The sequence below is a fragment of the Microplitis demolitor genome, chromosome 1 (assembly GCF_026212275.2).
Source record: "Microplitis demolitor isolate Queensland-Clemson2020A chromosome 1, iyMicDemo2.1a, whole genome shotgun sequence".
NCBI classification, from domain to species: Eukaryota; Metazoa; Arthropoda; class Insecta; order Hymenoptera; family Braconidae; genus Microplitis; species Microplitis demolitor.
Window position 1 is genome coordinate 10,104,682 of NC_068545.1, and position 19,671 is coordinate 10,124,352.

Here is a 19,671-nt window from a genome sequence, read left to right on the forward strand (position 1 = left end):
CATGTTCACGCACGTGTTTAAAGAACACGCTGTGCATGGACTTGTCCACATGTGTGCTGAGCAGTTTTTGTTGCTCAGCATTGCTGATGACCCTCTTAAATTCCTCCTTAGGGAGTTCGATAAGAGGGTTTACTCTTCCAAGACCGAGGGATTTTGCCGCGTAGATTGCTGCCTTATATAAAAACGTTCCCTTATGCCTATTCTCATGACTATGAACAATTTGCATAAGGAAGTCGTTTTCATCTGCAGTGAAATTGACAACCTCGTATGTTATACCCAAAACCAAACGATCGTGTAGACACTCCAAGCTCTGTAAACCTCTCCCTCCGATGTGCCGGGAAAGGTATAATCTGGTGATGGAGGATTTAGGGTGCATGCTCCGATTCATATTCATGACTTTGCGTGTCTTGATATCGAGATCTCTGAGTTCTTTTCGGGCCCATTTCAGAACACCGAAAGAGTAGAGGAGTACCGGGACAGCAAGCATGTTTGTTGCAGAGACTTTGTTTTTCCCGGAAAGTTCTGATGACCAGATTTTCCGGAGTCTCCGCACATACTCGCTGCAGAGAGTCGTTTTGATTTTCGAGGCGTCCTGCATAGGACTCCCGTCAATCCCTAGATATTTGTACGACTCTCCGGCGTCAAGATGGTCAATGACGCTCCCATCTACTAACTCGATATCCTCACGCACATCAGAACACTTACCCTTCACCAGATTAACGACCGCGCACTTGTCCAACCCAAAAGCCATGCCAACATCCCGGGTATACTCCCCTACAATATTCAAGGCTGTCTGAAGGTGTTCCTCATCAGAAGCATACACCTTCAGATCATCCATGTAGAGTAAGTGGGTGATCGAATACTTTCGATCATTTGATGGACCCACTGAGTATCCACGGGTGCGGCGTAGCGCAACAGATATTGGCAGCAGTGAGATACAAAACAGCAGAGGGCTCAGAGAATCTCCCTGAAAGACTCCTCGTTTGTACTGTACAGCTTCGGTTACACGTTTGTCGTTGCCACATGAAATGTGGAACCGTGTTCGCCAAAGCTGCATCGTACGCCCAATGCATCCCACTGTATCGCGATTGACCCCAAGGCATTTGAGCAAAAAGAGAATAAGCTCATGAGATGTTGAGTCAAATGCCTTGCGGTAGTCAATCCAGGCCATTGACAGGTTGCGCTGATAGCAGATCGCGTCTTGAATGACACAACGATCCACTAACAGATTCTCTTTGCAACCTGACAGGCCTCTTTTACTGCCACGTTGTTCGTATATCTGCTGCCATACAGGGTCTATCTCCTGCAGAATGCGATTATTCAAGATTTTGGTGAAAATCTTATAAACCGCATTCAAACAGGTGATAGGCCTGTAGTTTTTCGGGTCAGACAAGTTTCCTTTCTTTGGGATGAGCACGGTTCGCCCTTCTACAAGCCAGCATGGAATTGGTTCATTACCTCTGATGAACGCTGTAAAAATCCGGGCCAGATGACTATGGGTAGAAGTTAATTTCTTCCACCAAAATAGGTTAATGCCATCTGGACCCGGAGCAGCCCAGTTCTTACCATTGTTCAGAGCTGAACGAACTTCTTCCACGCTGACTTCGGGGCTCTCTTCATCAGCATTGTCGTTGCGATGTTGTCGACAAAATGCTTCGAAGTCGTTGAGAGCTGGAGTGTCACGATTCACGTTCGGTTGATCACCATACAACTCGGACCAGAAAGCTTCTACTTGCTCGATGGATGGGGAATCGCCAGAAACAGATGTCTTAGGTGTCAGAAAGCGTGAAGGACTTAACCGAAACAAAGAGTTATCGGTAAGCCGCTTCAGCTTTTTCTCTAGTGACTTTTTAGCAGTCACTAGAGCCCGCAACCTGTTAAGGGAACCTTCTTTGATATTAAGAAGATTCTCCTTATTCAGTGTGTGATGCTGATAGCGTAGTCCAGCCGCAATGCGGCGGACTTTGGATGTAAATGCTTTACGTGCATTTACATACTCAATCACACACTGAATGCGGGAGACATGTTTCCGGAGATCATCAATCTTTAGTGACAGCTGCCCAATGCGCCCTCTCATCTTTGCCTCAGGAGAAGAAATATTTCTCCTCGCTGGAGGTAAGAGTGAGGAAGCAGCATCATAGACAGCTTGATTGATGGTGAGCAAAATAGAGTCTTCCTGAATCCGGGCAGATAGTTCTTGGTTTACCGTGTCAAGTAGCTGTTTTGGGTAGTGTATCTTCTTTGAGATACATACTTGTCGCCTTTCAAAATCATTGTCAGCGTCTTCAGAAGAACGGCGTCTCTCTTGATGTAACTGTGCTGGAAAAGACAGACGATGAGATAATCGTCTGTTCCTTAACAGTGATCTCCGTGTTCGCCGGAGATGAGAGGCATAGTCTCGGAGATGTTGTTGTGACAGATGGCTGTAGTTAGGATGCATATTGCTCCAGAGAGCATGCATCCTCGCCATGTAGCCTCTCCGCTCCGGTTCACTGTTATTATAGCACATCAAGAGATCGGCTCGTAATTCCTCCGTCCACCTAAATGCAGTCCGTTGTTCGCCAAGGTCGTCATCGTTCGGAATCTCGGTACTCCGCCCAGCTAGTGGGTTGCCCTCATCCGAGAAGGGCAGGTTGTGGGGAGCACTTCCTGGTTCAGTATTGTCTTGAACTCAGTATTACTTTACGTTGGGGAGTTAACCCAACGTAAAGTTTGTTGTGCGATTGGTAGGCCAGCAGATGGGAGGCCAGCCTACATTGCCCACGATGCGCCACGGGGTAACTAAGACCCCCGCTGGCCGCACAACATGCACCGCGGGCGTTTATTATTATTATTATTATTATTATTATTATTATTATTATTATTATTATTATTATTATAATTATTATTATTATAATAATTATTATTATTATTATTATTATTATTATTATTATTATTATTATTATTATTATTATTATTATTATTATAATTATTATTATTATTATTATTATTATTATTATTATTATCATTATTATTATTATTATTATTATTATTATTATAAATAAAAAAAAAAAAAAAATTTCGCAAAATGAAAGAAAAAAAAACCCGCGTAAAACATAAGAAAAAAGCAAAAAAAATTTTTGTTTAATCTCGTTTTTCGGAAAAAATGATTTTTCGTCTCTTTACCTCACATTTACTGAATAACTAACGCAAAAATGAAAGAAAATAAAAAAAAGTGGATTTTTTCATTTTGGTAATAATTACACAAATTAAAGAACAAAACTTTTTCCTTCAATTGTTTTGTAAAACTTTAAGCAATCGGCCCGGACAAACGGTTCAATGGATCGATCTGAAAATTTTCAGGGTTTTTGGGAGACATTGAGCTGTAAAATCACCTGGCAACATTAACCTTTCCATCAATATTTGCAAAAAAGCGATGAGTTGACTAAAAAACCAAAAAGTGACTATTTTTCGTGGATTTTTCAAGTTGATATTAAGGATAGAAAACAAATTTTTTTATTTTATCGAAAATGTAACTTGTAGGGAACTTATTCAAGTTTCTCCAACTGCCCTTTAAGTTACTGTGCGACCATTAGTTGCTGAGATATCGATAATCGACGACAAAAGGATTCTTTTTCATTCAAAGGCTGATATCTCCGCAGCAAATTGTCCTACGGAAAAAAAAAACGAAAACCAAATTGTAGCTGAATAAATTTCCGAAATGAGCGATGAGTTGGTTTTTTTGAACAAAATTTTCCCTGCCCCGTAGACCTTAAAAATTTCGAAATATTTTGTTTTGGCCTATTTCTTATGGTCCGCAAAAACCGTAGCTCAGAAAATCATTCGGCTGAAAGATCTCTAAGCTAGAGATTTCAAGCTTCAATTTGCTTTTTTTATTTTTTCGATACTATCATTTTTAACGAAAATACAGACTTCCAAAAATCGCTAAAAATTTTGTAAAATTTTCCTTTTCCTTTAATTTTTTGGATAATACTTCTTGAATTTTTTTTTACTTACTTGATCACTACAATAAATCAGTGTTTTTATAAATTAATTAAATTATTGGTGATTTAAATTGTGGAAGCAAAATTGAATAATTTTTAAATGGATGACGTATAACATAAATAAATACATCGCAACGCTGAAATTCCCTCCTAATAATATTCATTAAATTTTGTCACTTTTTTTTGTTTAATAATATTTTTTTTCTAATTTCTATACGTGGACATTTTACGAATAATATCATATATAATTGGTATTTAACAATAATTTAATAATATTCATTACTGTATCTGATCATTCAATCAATTTAATACTTTGTTTTTTTATTTTAGACTTGTTAAAAAATGATATTTTTTATTAATTTTCATAAGGAACTGACATTTTTGTGTTTCATAAGCTTTTAAAAGTTAATAATACTTTAAGTGGGCACAGTTTTCCCCGCTTTTACACCGCTATTACTCCGCTTTTACACTACTTTAACACCGGTATTTTAACACCGCTCTTTTTACAGTGGAATGACGCCTTAGACTTTGATGGCCTATAACTATACGAAATATCAAGCTTTCTAATTCGATTACTGGGACTTTTTTTTAGGAAATTTAATGCCCTACAAGAATATTCCAAAGTCGAATTTTCATCTCACATGGTTCAAGAATTATGACATTTTTAATTAAAAAACATTTCTTTGCATGTTATTTTAATGGGAAATTTCAAAGGACTACCGACACCTTTTTAAATTGAGCTAAAAATTTAGCCCAATGGGAGAATTTTTTTTCTCAGTATATAGGTTTTTTTGACACACATTCAATAGGTTCGTTTTTTTTTGGCTCACCCCAATACTTACATTTAATTATATATGATTATATTTGGCCATTTTTCATATATGATTATATGTAATCGAGTTATATATCATTTTTTGTGACAGACACTCGAAATCTACGACATTTAGCGCCTGTAGCCGGCAGTTAAAAATATTAGATAAGATACAGCTGGTGAAAAAAAATACCTAATCGTTCTAATAGTGACGTCATCATCGGATTAAAATAAATTTTTTGGTTACATGTTGCGATAGCAAACGACCAAAAAATATCGAACTAACTTAACGAGCCATCTTGTGACAAAATTTATCATCATTTGAATTCGGCCACTTACCGACTTTTCTCTCATTTTCAATAAGTAAAAACAATCTTACCAAATAAATAAACGCGGATTTATAACCTGCCATTTAAAGGCACTAAATGTAGTAAATTTTAAATATCTGTCACAAAAACTAATGTATTTATCTGGTACGATCGAGTCTAAGACGCTCGTGTGTTTGTACCCTCGCCTTCGACTCGGGCACCAATCTTCACACTCGCGTCTTAAACACGATCGCACTTGATAGATAAACTACTAATATATAATTTTATATGATTATACACTAACGCAAAAAAATACAGGAACAGAAAAATTTTATAAATTTTTTAGTAATTTTTGGAAGGTTGTAGCTTTGTGAAAAATAATCGTATCGAGATTTTAAAGAAAGCATTTTATAGCTTGAGATCTCTAGTTTCGGTGTATTTTTATCAAAATATTTTAAAAGGTCTGGTTATTACACTAACATGAAAAATACCGCGAGACAAAAAATTTCTAAATTTTCTTTTTTTTTCCAAAGAGCCCACGGACCGTGGAAAAATTTTGTCAACTAAAACAATGCATCGATTATTTGGCAAATTTGTTCAGCTTCAATTTGGCTCTTTTTTTAACCTCGTAGGACAATTTGTCACAGAGATATCAGCCTTCAAACAAAAAATGATCTTTTTGACTTTGATCATCGATATTTCAGGTACCAATGATTGCACAGTAAATTTGAGGGCGGCGTTAAAAACTTGAGTAAATTTTCTACATGACCCCCCTGATTAAAAACTCCGATTGAATCTGATCAATACTCAATCAGAATTCTATCAGTTTCAATCAGAAACGAATTTTCAATCAGAAATGTTCGGGAGCGTTTGAGGCCTCCGATTGAATTTTTATCAGATTCAATCGGAAAAAAATATTTTTTATTTTCGATTATTTTCCGATTGAATCTGATTAAATCCGATTGAAATATCTCAATCAGATTCAATCGAAAAATAATAATTTTTTTAAAATTATTTTCCGATTGAAACTGATTAAAAAAAATTTAATCAGATTTAATCGAAAAATACTAATTTATTTCTCGATTTTATCCCGATTGATCAATTTTTTATTTCTCCGTGTAGAATGTTCTAATTGATTTTAAACTATCTTCCTGATGAGCTAGATATATAGCTAAAGTCTTTTGTAAAAATGAAACGAGGCACTGGCTAGCGTCTCGCTAGCGTCGCTAGAATCAATGCTAACGGTAGATGACAAACGAGGCGGCCCTCGTTTATTTTTAATAGGGGTGTGCGTATTATCTATGAGATACGAGTAGTTTAACATTAGACAGTATAAAAATTGTAAGCTTAATATAGTATAAATCCTTTTTACTGTAGAATGTTCTACTGATTGTATCTTATAAACAGTACACTTCAGCAATATCACCCTGTTTAGAAAATCTCATAGATTCTCATACATTCCCATAGAGATTTTATAAGAATGAATGAATTCTTCGAGAAGTGCTATATGGTTAAGTATAGGGCCTTATACAAACAGCTATAAGAATCTCTCGGTTTTTTTTAGCAGGGAAGTATAATAAAAAATTCCATAGAGGACGAAATTTTCTCAAAGATAGATGCATCTTTTTCGTACGATGAGCCGTTTTTTTTTCACTATTAACAAAATTATATAAAACAAGTGAAAAATAGACTTTCGGAGCAGATAGAATCGACATAGATCGAGTTAGAGCAATTTCTTTTATAAACTTTCAAATTCAACAAATTCTCTGCAAATTAAATCTGGTTTTAAAACGATAGCTTAAAATCTGGCTAAGTTATAGCAATTTTAAAAAAATATTATTCAGTTAACATACTTTTTAAATAGAAAAATTTGATACTCGAGAGAACGTACTTTAAATTTAATTTAAGAGCTGAAATTTTCAGGGAATTTTTTTCTCAATATAAACAACAAAATTTTCTTGTGTCGGCTAGAAAAAAAAATTTCGTTTCAAACGAAGCGGATTCAGTTAAAAAATAATAATTCATTTATCGATTATTTTCCGATTGAATCCAATTAAATCCGACAGAAAATTTTCTATCAGTTTTAATCAGATTCAATCAGAAAATAATAATTCATTTATCGAATATTTTCTGATTAAATTTGACAGACAATTTTCAACCAGTTTCAATCGGATGCAATCGGAAAATAACGATTCAGATAGTATTGATAATTATTAAAATTTGGGCAGATATGAATTTCATTTATCATTAATTCAGCAATTTTTAAAATATCCGAGTATAGAATTTTATCTGTGTTTCCAATTTAATCAATTTTATAAAAAGTTAAAACAAGCATTTTTCAGGATTATATAAAATCTTCTTTTTAAAAACTGTATTGATTGAGTTTAAAACTATCACGAAAATAAAAGGAAACATCAATAAAAAATTATATATATATTAAGTTGGTTAAAAAAAAAAAAACTTTTTTTTTTTGGTATCCAAAAATTGAAAGTCTACCTAAAAATAAAAATTTCGGTACCAATCCAAGCTCTCAATAATAATACTACGGTTTGCGTCAATTAATTTTTTGTATTTTATATTTAAATAACATGGGAAAAAAACTTTTTATTTTTTAGAATTTTCTAACTTACAAGCCAATCAACGAATTATCATACACGATAGATATTTTTGTAGGATATTGAATGCTCTACAACAAAAGTCTCATCATTTTTTGATAAATCTAACTGTTTAAAAGTTATTTGAGTTTAAAGTCAAATTTATAGAAAATTTTGAGATCTTCTTACTTTTCCGGCGAAACTATCAGTTTTATCAGAAAATCTCATAGAAACTTTTTTGTAGGTAATTTCATTTCTCAAAAATTATTATGAATAAAGTTTTTCAAAATTTCGCTTTTTTCTAGTTATTTTCATTTCAATGTCAAGCTCTTAAAAAAATAGTTTTCTGATTGATTTTTTATAAATTCTAAAATATATTTTTTGTATTTTAACTTATATTTTTTAAATAAATTTTTTTTCATGGGGGTGTTTAACGCAAGGATTTTCGTATGCTCCAACTAATAAAAAAAAAATTGCTTGAACCAAGAGAAAAATTTCTTAGGAAAAAAGATATATGTAGAGGAGAGGAAATTCACCAGTCCTAGGCAATAGCAGTAGGAGTAGTTCGGTGCTCGCCACTAGATAGCGCCTACCACTTGTGAAGTGTCCCTGGTAAGAACCGTAGTTCAGACGTATTATATTCTAGACTTGGAAGCAATTCTGACACGAGCACTCCTCTGTTCTTTGACAAAGTGACAAGTGCCATTTTCGGTGGTAATATAGTGTATCCTATATTACTTCATGACATGAAATCTAATTGTTAATATAGATTCAACATAGATTTTAATATATTTGATTTTTTAATTTTTTACCATTTAATAATATATAAATTTATTTTTTCCCGGGAATCGATAATTTTTGATTAATTTACAATCGAAACCTTCCGGAAATATCTGATTAAATCCGATTGAAACTGATTGAAAGTCAATCAGAAATTTCCGATTGACTTTTAATCAGTTTTAATCGGAATCATTCGGAAGTTTCCGATTGAAACTGATTAAAAGTCAATCGGAAATTTCTGATTAACTTTCAATCAGAATCATTCGGAAGTTTCCGATTGAATCCGATTGGAACTGATTGAATGTCAATCAGAAATTTCCGATTAATTCTGATAGGACGTTTTCAATCAGTTTCAATCGGAGTTTTTAATCAGGGCCCGTTTATCATTTTTTGAAAAAAAAAAAACACTTTTTTTTTATTTTAAACATCCTTTAGAAGTTAATACAAAAAAAAAGAGTTTTTTTGGTTTTTTAGTAAATCAACCGCTACTCTGCAAGTATCGATAAAAAAATATTGTTGCCAGGGACTTTTTTAGCTTAATTTTTTGGAAATTTTTTGTTTTTTCTCTTTTTTCCGCATATTTACTGTGTTACCAATGCAAAAATGGAAGAAAAGTAGAAAAAAAATTATTTTTTTATTTTGAGTATGATTACACAATTAAAGGAACAAAACTTGTTCCTTTAATTGTTTAGCAAAACTTTGATCGATCACCCCCAAAAAACGGCTCGATAGATCAATTTAAAAATTTATAGGGTTATTAGGGGTATATTAAGCTAAAAAAGTTTCTGGCAACAATATTTTTTTTATCGATATTTGCAGAGTAGAAGTTAAATAGCACGTAGAATCAGAATCCATGGATAAATAAAGATATAATAAATTGTATTCGTGAACGAGATGAATCTTTTCGAAGAGCTAAATCATCTAAATTAGAATCAGATCTTTTTGAATATAAAATGCTCCGTAATTATGTTGTTAAACAAATGAAAAATAGCAAAAGAGATTATTATGAAAAAAATATTGATAACAATAAAAATGATACTAAGAACCTTTGGAAATCTTTAAAAGAACTGATAAGAGATAAAAAAACAGAAGGTATAATGTTAAATGAAGTTGACTTTTTGGGTGTAGTATTAAGTGATTCTAAAGTTATTGCTAATAAATTAAATAAATTTTTTGTGTATAATGTTGAAAAAATAGTAAATGATATTCAACTTGATCATGATTATAATTACCATATTAATACCGATTTTTGTAAATTCAAGTGGAATTTCTTCGATACAGTTACATATTCTTAGTTAAATAAAACTATATGTGGTTTGGATTATAATAAAGGATCTAAGAATGATATTAATGCGCATATCTTGAAACTTATGTGGGGTACTCTTTCCGATCTTGTTCTTCACATAATGAATAAATCATTAGAATTAGGAATTGTGCCAATTGAGTGGAAAGTTTCAACAATTAAACCAATTCAAAAAATCAATAGTAGTATCGAGGCTGATGATCTAAGACCTATAAATACACTCCCGGTGTACGAACAAATCTTAGAACGTATAGTAGAAGAGTTTTTGGAACAATACCTAAAGGAAAAAAAATTACTCAATCCTGATCAGTCAGGGCTAATGAAAAAACATTCTTGCGAATCTGCTTTGCAGAATTCATTCATCGATTGGAGGCTTGATCTCGATAAAGGCCTTTATATTTGAGTAATTTTTATTGATTTAAAGAAAGCTTTTGAGACTATTGATATATTACTTTTATTAGATAAACGACATAAAATTGGACGTCGACATAATGTTTTGAATTGGTTTAAATCTTATTTGCTCGTGTTACGTTTTGGGAAATTACCCAAAATTAATTAAAAATCAAAATAATTTTTAATTATTTAATTTTATCCAGGTTTGGCCTCGTTAAGGTGTCTATAGACCCCTGGTGGGCCGTGGTCGTCGATTATTTTATTAATTATTAATTTTATTTGATTTTCGCGATTTTAAAATATGTTCGCGATCTGGTCTCCATATTATTTATGAGGATGCAGGATTTGAGGAATTCTGGACAGCCGGTGGCAGTGTCCAGGACTGGATAAATTATTGGGCAGCCGGTATCAGCGCCCAATATTTAATTGATGATTTTTAGATTATTGGGCTGCCGGTAGCAGCGCCCAAAATAACCATGAAGTCGTAGGGTATTGGGCTGCCTAATGGCAGCCCAAAATAAGGTTGGATTAATTTAAGATTAATTGTAATTTATTAAGGCTAGAGAGCAGAGGTTCGAGCTCCATGAGCTCTCTCGAAGGACTGACTATTTCTTCATTATAGAAATATAATAAAGCCAACAGAGTTGACAAAATGTTGACGCTGCATCTCAGGTTCCCTGTGAGAGAATCGTCGTAGCCCGGGTCTCATGCATCGTCATCTGTTTTGCCTACCCGCGAGCCACGGCGACTCTCTTATCATAACCGATTTCCGTTTCATTGTATAAAATTATTTAATTAAAAATAATTAATTTAATTTAATCAATAAAATATTACGGGAACGTAACACTCGGTACAAAACAGAAAGTTAAGTTTGGAAATATATTATCTGAAGAACAGGAAGTTAAGTTCGGAGTCCCACAAGGATCAGTTTTAGGACCTTTATTGTATCTTATTTATATAAATGACATTGCCACTATACTTGTAGGTCTGGGGGTAAAATGCAAACTATTCGCAGATGATATTATGATTCATTTTAGCAGTAATAATATTAGCTTAATAGATAAAGTTTTAAATAAAGCATTAATTAGATTCTATAAATGGTTCAGCAATAATCAGTTAAAAATAAATATAAGTAAGACGGCATTAATGTTAATTCGTGATCGCAGATCTAATTTCAATGGAAAATGTATGATAAAAATTAACATCAGAGTAATTAAAGAAGTGAATGAAACTAAATACTTGGGAGTTACAATAGATAATGCTATGGTTTTTGATAGTAATGCTGATTATGTGGCTAAAAAAATTGCGAAAAAAATAAATGTCTTACACAGACTTAATTACAATGCTAATAGCTATACCAAGAGTATCATTTATAAAAGTATAGTGGCACCTCATCTAGATTATTGTAGTTCTGTGATACTAAATTATAGTCAAAATAGAGTAGACATCTTACAAAAAATACAAAACAGGGCTATGCGCAGTATACTAGGTTGAGATGATTTCAGATCGAAGTCATTACAATGCAATAAATAGTAAATTATTGAATGCAATAAAAACTAGAACTAATTCTGCGGAACAATCATTGACCTATTTGGGTTATAATTGGTATGATAGATTACCTGATGAAGTTCGTAGTGAAATTACTATTCCTAGATTCAAAAGACATCAAGCTAAATATATAAAAGAGACTATTAGCATTTGAAATGTGAAGTCATTAAATTTTAACGTAAATCTTGCTATGTGTTCACGGTTGAAGACTTCAGATTTATTCATGCTTTAAGTAAAAATTATAATTATTTTATTTTAACTGATTGTAATAATCTTATATTGTGTTATGTAAATACCTTTGAGCTAAATATTAATAAATTATTATTATTATTATTATTATTATTATTATTATTATTATTATTATTATTATTATTATTATTATTATTATTATTATTATTATTATTATTATTATTATTATTATTATTATTTTTATTTTTATTATAACTTTTAATTATCAAGTGGGAGGGTGATAGGGAAAATCCGGAACAATCCCACTATGCGGAATCAGTCGCAGCCTTTCTCTTTGATTTATAAAACATGTGAAAACTGTTCTCTCATGACATTCTCTGTATGTTCCTGTTTCATTCGATCGTCATGCGGGTTTATATTTTCTTCGGTAAGTAACTAATACTACTTATGGCTCTATCAATCTACAGTTTCTATTTTTTATAAGATTTATCATAAAATTATTTAAACAACTCGTATTTTTTTAACGGGTGATTTATAATTTTGTTTTCACTTTCAAATAGTTGATATCAATTTTTTTGTCACTGTTTTATTTCTGATGAAACTTCTTATACTAATTTTTGTGCCGTTCACTGCGTGGCATATCGTATTATACATCAGGCTTTGTCTCTGAAATAGTAGAACCTTTCATTCGCGTTCGAACAGATGATCCATTTTTTTCTATGTTCTTGTAAGCGATTCTACGATTCTCTATGAATTAAATACGATAAAATTTATTTCTGGAAGTATTCGAAGAACTTTCATTTTCAAGTGTCCAACTCAGCATTCTCTTAACTTTTGATCCTTCATTCACATTCAGACTTAAATGATTCATTCAGATTTTCACTAATGACATAAAAGTTCTGAGATATTATTATTTTTTTCTGCTTGCCTACATAAAATGTTTAAAACGAAATTTAATATTTCATCTTATATTTTAGAAGAGATTAACTCAGTTTCAATTTTTTTTCGTACAATATGGCAGGTTTATATCTATCACAATTTCTTTGTTCTTTGTTGTTTCAATTTTACATTTTTGATTGCATTTAAAATGTGTATTCGTTATAAACAAAAAAAGTCCTTTATGGCGATTGTATACATTTTTTTTCGCATTCATTTAGTTACTTTTGCGCTGCAAAAAAAAAATATTATGCTACAAAAATCACTTGTGTAGTCATATTGACTTTGTGGATTTTTATTAATCATGACCATCCCGCATGAATGAAAATATTTTAATTTCAGATTAATAACCCAATATTTAATATTATTTTCCGTTAAAACTGACTTATTAAAAAAATTAGAACAGACAAACTGTTTTTCCTAATCACATAATATGATATCAATACCCTGATTTAAGTACAAATCTATATTTATTTTTAGATCTGAATTATTTGAGCTGTATCGCAAATTTTAATTTATGATAAATTCTATATCACTATTTTGGAAATCTCATGATGTTATTTTATGCAAATTTGAAGAGCTTTATTGAATAATTTTTTTTTTTTTTATGTAGGCTACTTTTTTTATGAAATGAAAAAAGACCAATGTTTTTTTGTAAATAAAATTTTTTTTGCGGCCTTGATAACGTCTTTAGGATTTCAATGACATAAATAATTCTGAAAGATAATAGGTCATATACAAAGCCTCGTTGTGGCGAAAAAATGAAATGTTTATAATATTTATGTCTATTAATATCAAAAGTCGCATCATCTATTAGCGATGATAATGATATATTCCTCCATTATTTAAAAACTTGTTCAATTATTGTGTTTTATCTGATCGTGTCTAGTAGAAATGTTGTTTTCATTAACTGGTGTACTCCCAAATGATAATAACCCTGATGTTTTCCAAAATTTTTGGTATATCCTGTAAGTAAATTTTCTACAGTTAAGATAACATTTTTATCTATTCGATAATTCCTTCAAAATAATTATTAATGCCACAATAAAAGAGTTATAGTTGTAAAATTTTCTAGAAATTCATTAATGTCAGTGAATATCTTTTAACTTTATGAATTGATTATGCATTAACCAAAAATTTCGTTAAAGTCACTCTGTTTGCAATAAAAATATATTTCGCGTACGTCTACACTAAGGTGCTTTTTTTTCGAACATTTTTTATTTACTTAGCCTATAACTTTTATTGCAGATGACAAAAAAAAAAATTTCCTGAAAGGTTGAGCCCTTAATTTTAATTTCAAGTGCTCACGATCTATTTTTAAAGTTTTCTCATTTAATAAGCGTGGAAACGTTATCACATTTTTTCAAAAAAATTTCTACTCAGGCAGTTGTTGAGCTATCCAATCGTTTTCAGGCTCTTTTTGTAGGGCTTGAAGTTCTCTTTAGAATTGCTCTGAGTAACAGTAAAGATGCATTTCCATGAAAGTAATTAAATTTTAGTCGTAAAGACTAAATAAAGAGCTACATAAGAATTGATTAAGCTCAATTAATATATTAACAACAAAAAAAGGGGGCAAGTACGAAAATTTGACTAGTGACGAAATTTAAAACAAATGTGAATTATTCTAAAATTCTTCAAAAGAGAAAAGTAAAAAAAAAATCTGCCTATCGATTGACCCTGCGGGTCAGCCCCAAATCTTTCCGCTGCTTTTAAGCTCCCTAAGTTCGAAAACATTGGTGTGAATACATTTTCGAGCTCTTCGATAATACTTTTGTATGCCATCGTTTTCGAAGAAAACGTATTTTACCACTTTTTTCTCCAACGACATCTCTCGAACGAATTGACCGATTGAGATAGGTGAAGTGGCAATTGACGCGTTTTATTGAGTTCTAGGACTGATCAGTTTTCGGGATTGATTAATTTAGTCGTTTTTTAGAAATTTCAAAAAAACTAAAAAAAAATTTTTTTTAATTCTTTCGACAACGGTTTCTCTTGAACGAATGAACCAATTTTGATAGTTAAGGTGGTATTTGACGCGGCTTATATAGTTTTAGAGGTGATTAGATTTAAGAATCAATCTATAGAGCACATTAAAAGTTATAAGAATTAACAAGCTGCGTCGAATGCTACCTTGGAGATCAAAATCAGTTCATCCATTCAAAAGTTACAGAATATTTACATACATACGTACGTACGTACACGCATACATACACTCGGATATCGTTTTGGAATTAGTCAGAATAACTCCCTAGAACGTAGAAACGTCGAGATCTGGTGAAAAATCGTTTTCGAAAATCGAGATGAAACCAATAACTTCCCTTTTTTTCGAAATGTTTCAATTTTTTTAGCGGGAAGTTAAAAATAAACTATGACTTTAAAAGTATTGAATTGATTTAGATATTTCTTGTAGGATATTTAACACACTACAAAATTTGTATGAATATTTTTTCTAAAAACTTAACAGCTTGGATAATAATAGCCAACAATTATGATTTTTGGTGAATATAATAATTTTTTGAGAATGAAATCTCATAACTTTTAAATCGTTAAAAATGCATCTCTGTTACTGAGAGTAATTTTGAAAACGACTCCATGTCCTATGAAAAGAACCCAAAAACGTTTGGATTGCTCAAAAACTGCCTGAGTAGGATTTTTTTTTTTAATGTGATGTCGTTTCCGTGCTTCCCGCATGGAAAAATGTACATGCATAAATTATGTGCAACGTACATCTCATATATATAACATATGAGTGCGCAAAAAAAAAATATGTCAACTTAATTTTCAGATGAATGTAGGCATAGATGATATCATAAATGTTTTCATAAAATTGAAAATATATAATACACAGAAATAATTTTTTGATGAAAATCACTCTGCATTTTCGAATAATCTTGAGCCATTCCAAAAAATTGGTATTTTTTACTTCAACTATTAATATTTTTCATCAAAATATTAATATCACTTGACTATATTTCACTCTACTAATGAGTAATTTTTTAACAACAGATAACGTGTTGTAAATATGATTTTATACTCTGTTGGGATCCCATATTTAATCGGTTTTTGTGAATATTTTATCTTAATCTACCAATATTCCTAAATCTTCCCAAATAATTAAAAATAAATTTACTGTCTGTAAAATATACATTTTTAAGATGATGGTAGGGATTTCCAACGGTAGAGTATATTCGTAAATGCATCTTGGTAGTGTTTTTTTCTGGTAGTGATTATATCGTGGTAGACTTTTTCATTTGTAGAGATTTCAAGATGGTAGCTATTTTATTGAAGCGGGAATTTTCTCGATAGGCACGTTGCGGCTGATTTCAATTAGGTGCAGTTTTATTTTTGGTAGGGTCACTTATGACTGAATCGTATACCTGCTGATCCTTTTCTGTCAAAATGAAAATGTGCAATTTCAATTTGCAGTAAATTACAAAAATATTTAGTTACAAAATATGAACACAACTTTAATCGTGAATAACTTTTAAAAGAATGATTTATCGAAAAAAATCAAAGAGACCTTGTTTGTAGAGCTGAAAATTTCCTATCAAAATCTTTCTTGATCCTAGTTGTATATTTATTTGCTTTAGAGATGAAAATTAAAAGCAAAAACTAAAAGTTCAGGGGCGGCAACAAAGAAAAGAACAACTTGGGGAATAACGGATACCCTACTGTTCATGCATCACCAAACCTGAAATTAGACATGATCAGGCCTGATCATGCCTGCTCATGTCTGAGCGTTAAATAGGCTCATGTCTGATCATACCTGTCCATGCTTGTTCATGTCCGAATCATTTCTTTTTTTCAGAAAAGTTTCTTGCTTTAACAATTTTTTTTTTTTGTTGCTTCAATGAATTTGCATTTTGGTTTGAGAAGTGTCTCTGTTTCAAAATTATTATTTTTTTTTTTTGAGAAAATTAAATTTTTTGATGTAATTGATTCGATCTTTATCATAGAAAATGTTCTCTCAAGAAAATTCAGTCTTTTGCTCCAAAATGATTTTATTTTGTCTCAAGAAAATGTTCTCCTCTCAAGAAAATTTAGTTTCTCGCTCTAAAATATTTTTATTTTATTTCAAGAATATTATTAATTTCTACTAAATTAATGAAAATAACCAAGCACCAGCACGCATACAAGCTCATTAGTTTCAAAAGAATTACTGGTTTCAATATAAAATAAAAAATTTTATTTAAGACTAATTTATTTAATTTGAGACGTATACTGGGCCCATAACCTGTTAAAAATGAGGAAGGTTACAGGATCGGATTTAGTTTTATTTAAATGACTTATATCTTTATCAATTGACAAAATATAATTAAATAAATATTAAAACAAAAAATATTTATTTCCATATATATCTTATCCTAGATCTTTACATCCAACAATAACAATTGAACGACGTACAAGTTCTAGCTTGCATTTTTGTCTCAGGAATATACCTAATTTTATTACCCTGAGAGAAATATTCCTTTCATTTTCAAAGAATTAATCAAACCTAATTCTGCTTCAAGGACAAAGAAAATGCAGACCAGATGTCACCGCATTTTCTCCAAATATTTAGAATTGAAATATAAAAATATAAAATTAAAAACTAAAAGTATAAGAGAGAAATGTTTGTTAACTGACGTACAATAATTCAACAATTATTATTATTATTATTATTATTATTATTATTATTATTATTATTATTATTATTATTATTATTATTATTATTATTATTATTATTATTATTATTATTATTATTATTATTATTATTATTATTATTATTATTATTATTATTATTATTATTATTATTATTATTATTATTATTATTATTATTATTATTATTATTATTATTATTATTATTATTATTATTATTATTATTATTATTATTATTATTATTATTATTATTATTATTATTATTATTATTATTATTATTATTATTATTATTATTATTATTATTATTATTATTATTATTATTATTATTATTATTATTATTATTATTATTATTATTATTATTATTATTATTATTATTATTATTATTATTATTATTATTATTATTATTATTATTATTATTATTATTATTATTATTATTATTATTATTATTATTATTATTATTATTATTATTATTATTATTATTATTATTATTATTATTATTATTATTATTATTATTATTATTATTATTATTATTATTATTATTATTATTATTATTATTATTATTATTATTATTATTATTATTATTATTATTATTATTATTATTATTATTATTATTATTATTATTATTATTATTATTATTATTATTATTATTATTATTATTATTATTATTATTATTATTATTATTATTATTATTATTATTATTATTATTATTATTATTATTATTATTATTATTATTATTATTATTATTATTATTATTATTATTATTATTATTATTATTATTATTATTATTATTATTATTATTATTATTATTATTATTATTATTATTATTATTATTATTATTATTATTATTATTATTATTATTATTATTATTATTATTATTATTATTATTATTATTATTATTATTATTATTATTATTATTATTATTATTATTATTATTATTATTATTATTATTATTATTATTATTATTATTATTATTATTATTATTATTATTATTATTATTATTATTATTATTATTATTATTATTATTATTATTATTATTATTATTATTATTATTATTATTATTATTATTATTATTATTATTATTATTATTATTATTATTATTATTATTATTATTATTATTATTATTATTATTATTATTATTATTATTATTATTATTATTATTGTTATTATTATTATTATTATTATTATTATTATTATTGTTATTATTATTATTATTATTATTATTATTATTATTATTATTATTATTATTATTATTATTATTATTATTATTATTATTATTATTGTTATTGTTATTGTTATTGTTATTATTATTATTATTATTGTTATTGTTATTGTTATTGTTATTATTATTATTATTATTATTATTATTATTATTATTATTATTATTATTATTATTATTATTATTATTATTATTATTATTATTATTATTATTATTATTATTATTATTATTATTATTATTATTATTATTATTATTATTATTATTATTATTATTATTATTATTATTATTATTATTATTATTATTATTATTATTATTATTATTATTATTATTATTATTATTATTATTATTATTATTATTATTATTATTATTATTATTATTATTATTATTATTATTATTATTATTATTATTATTATTATTATTATTATTATTATTATTATTATTATTATTATTATTATTATTATTATTATTATTATTATTATTATTATTATTATTATTATTATTATTATTATTATTATTATTATTATTATTATTATTATTATTATTATTATTATTATTATTATTATTATTATTATTATTATTATTATTATTATTATTATTATTATTATTATTATTATTATTATTATTATTATTATTATTATTATTATTATTATTATTATTATTATTATTATTATTATTATTATTATTATTATTATTATTATTATTATTATTATTATTATTATTATTATTATTATTATTATTATTATTATTATTATTATTATTATTATTATTATTATTATTATTATTATTATTATTATTATTATTATTATTATTATTATTATTATTATTATTATTATTATTATTATTATTATTATTATTATTATTATTATTATTATTATTATTATTATTATTATTATTATTATTATTATTATTATTATTATTATTATTATTATTATTATTATTATTATTATTATTATTATTATTATTATTATTATT

At 27.9% G+C, this 19,671-nt stretch overlaps 2 protein-coding genes across 3 annotated transcripts in view; one reads left to right on the forward strand and one right to left on the reverse strand.

Annotated features, from left to right (window-relative positions):
* The window catches only part of LOC103571360 (dystrophin), a 257,760-nt gene that overhangs the window by 144,930 nt on the left and 93,159 nt on the right, over positions 1–19,671 (reverse strand). The gene's annotated exons all lie outside the window — the stretch shown is intronic.
* Positions 12,266–19,671, forward strand: part of LOC103575416 (uncharacterized) — an 89,789-nt gene continuing 82,383 nt past the window's right edge. Inside the window, exon 1 of the mRNA XM_014442607.2 lies at positions 12,266–12,336. Within this exon, the coding sequence (XP_014298093.2) occupies positions 12,291–12,336 (46 nt within the window). The 5' untranslated portion in view covers positions 12,266–12,290. The remainder of the gene's footprint in view (positions 12,337–19,671) is intronic.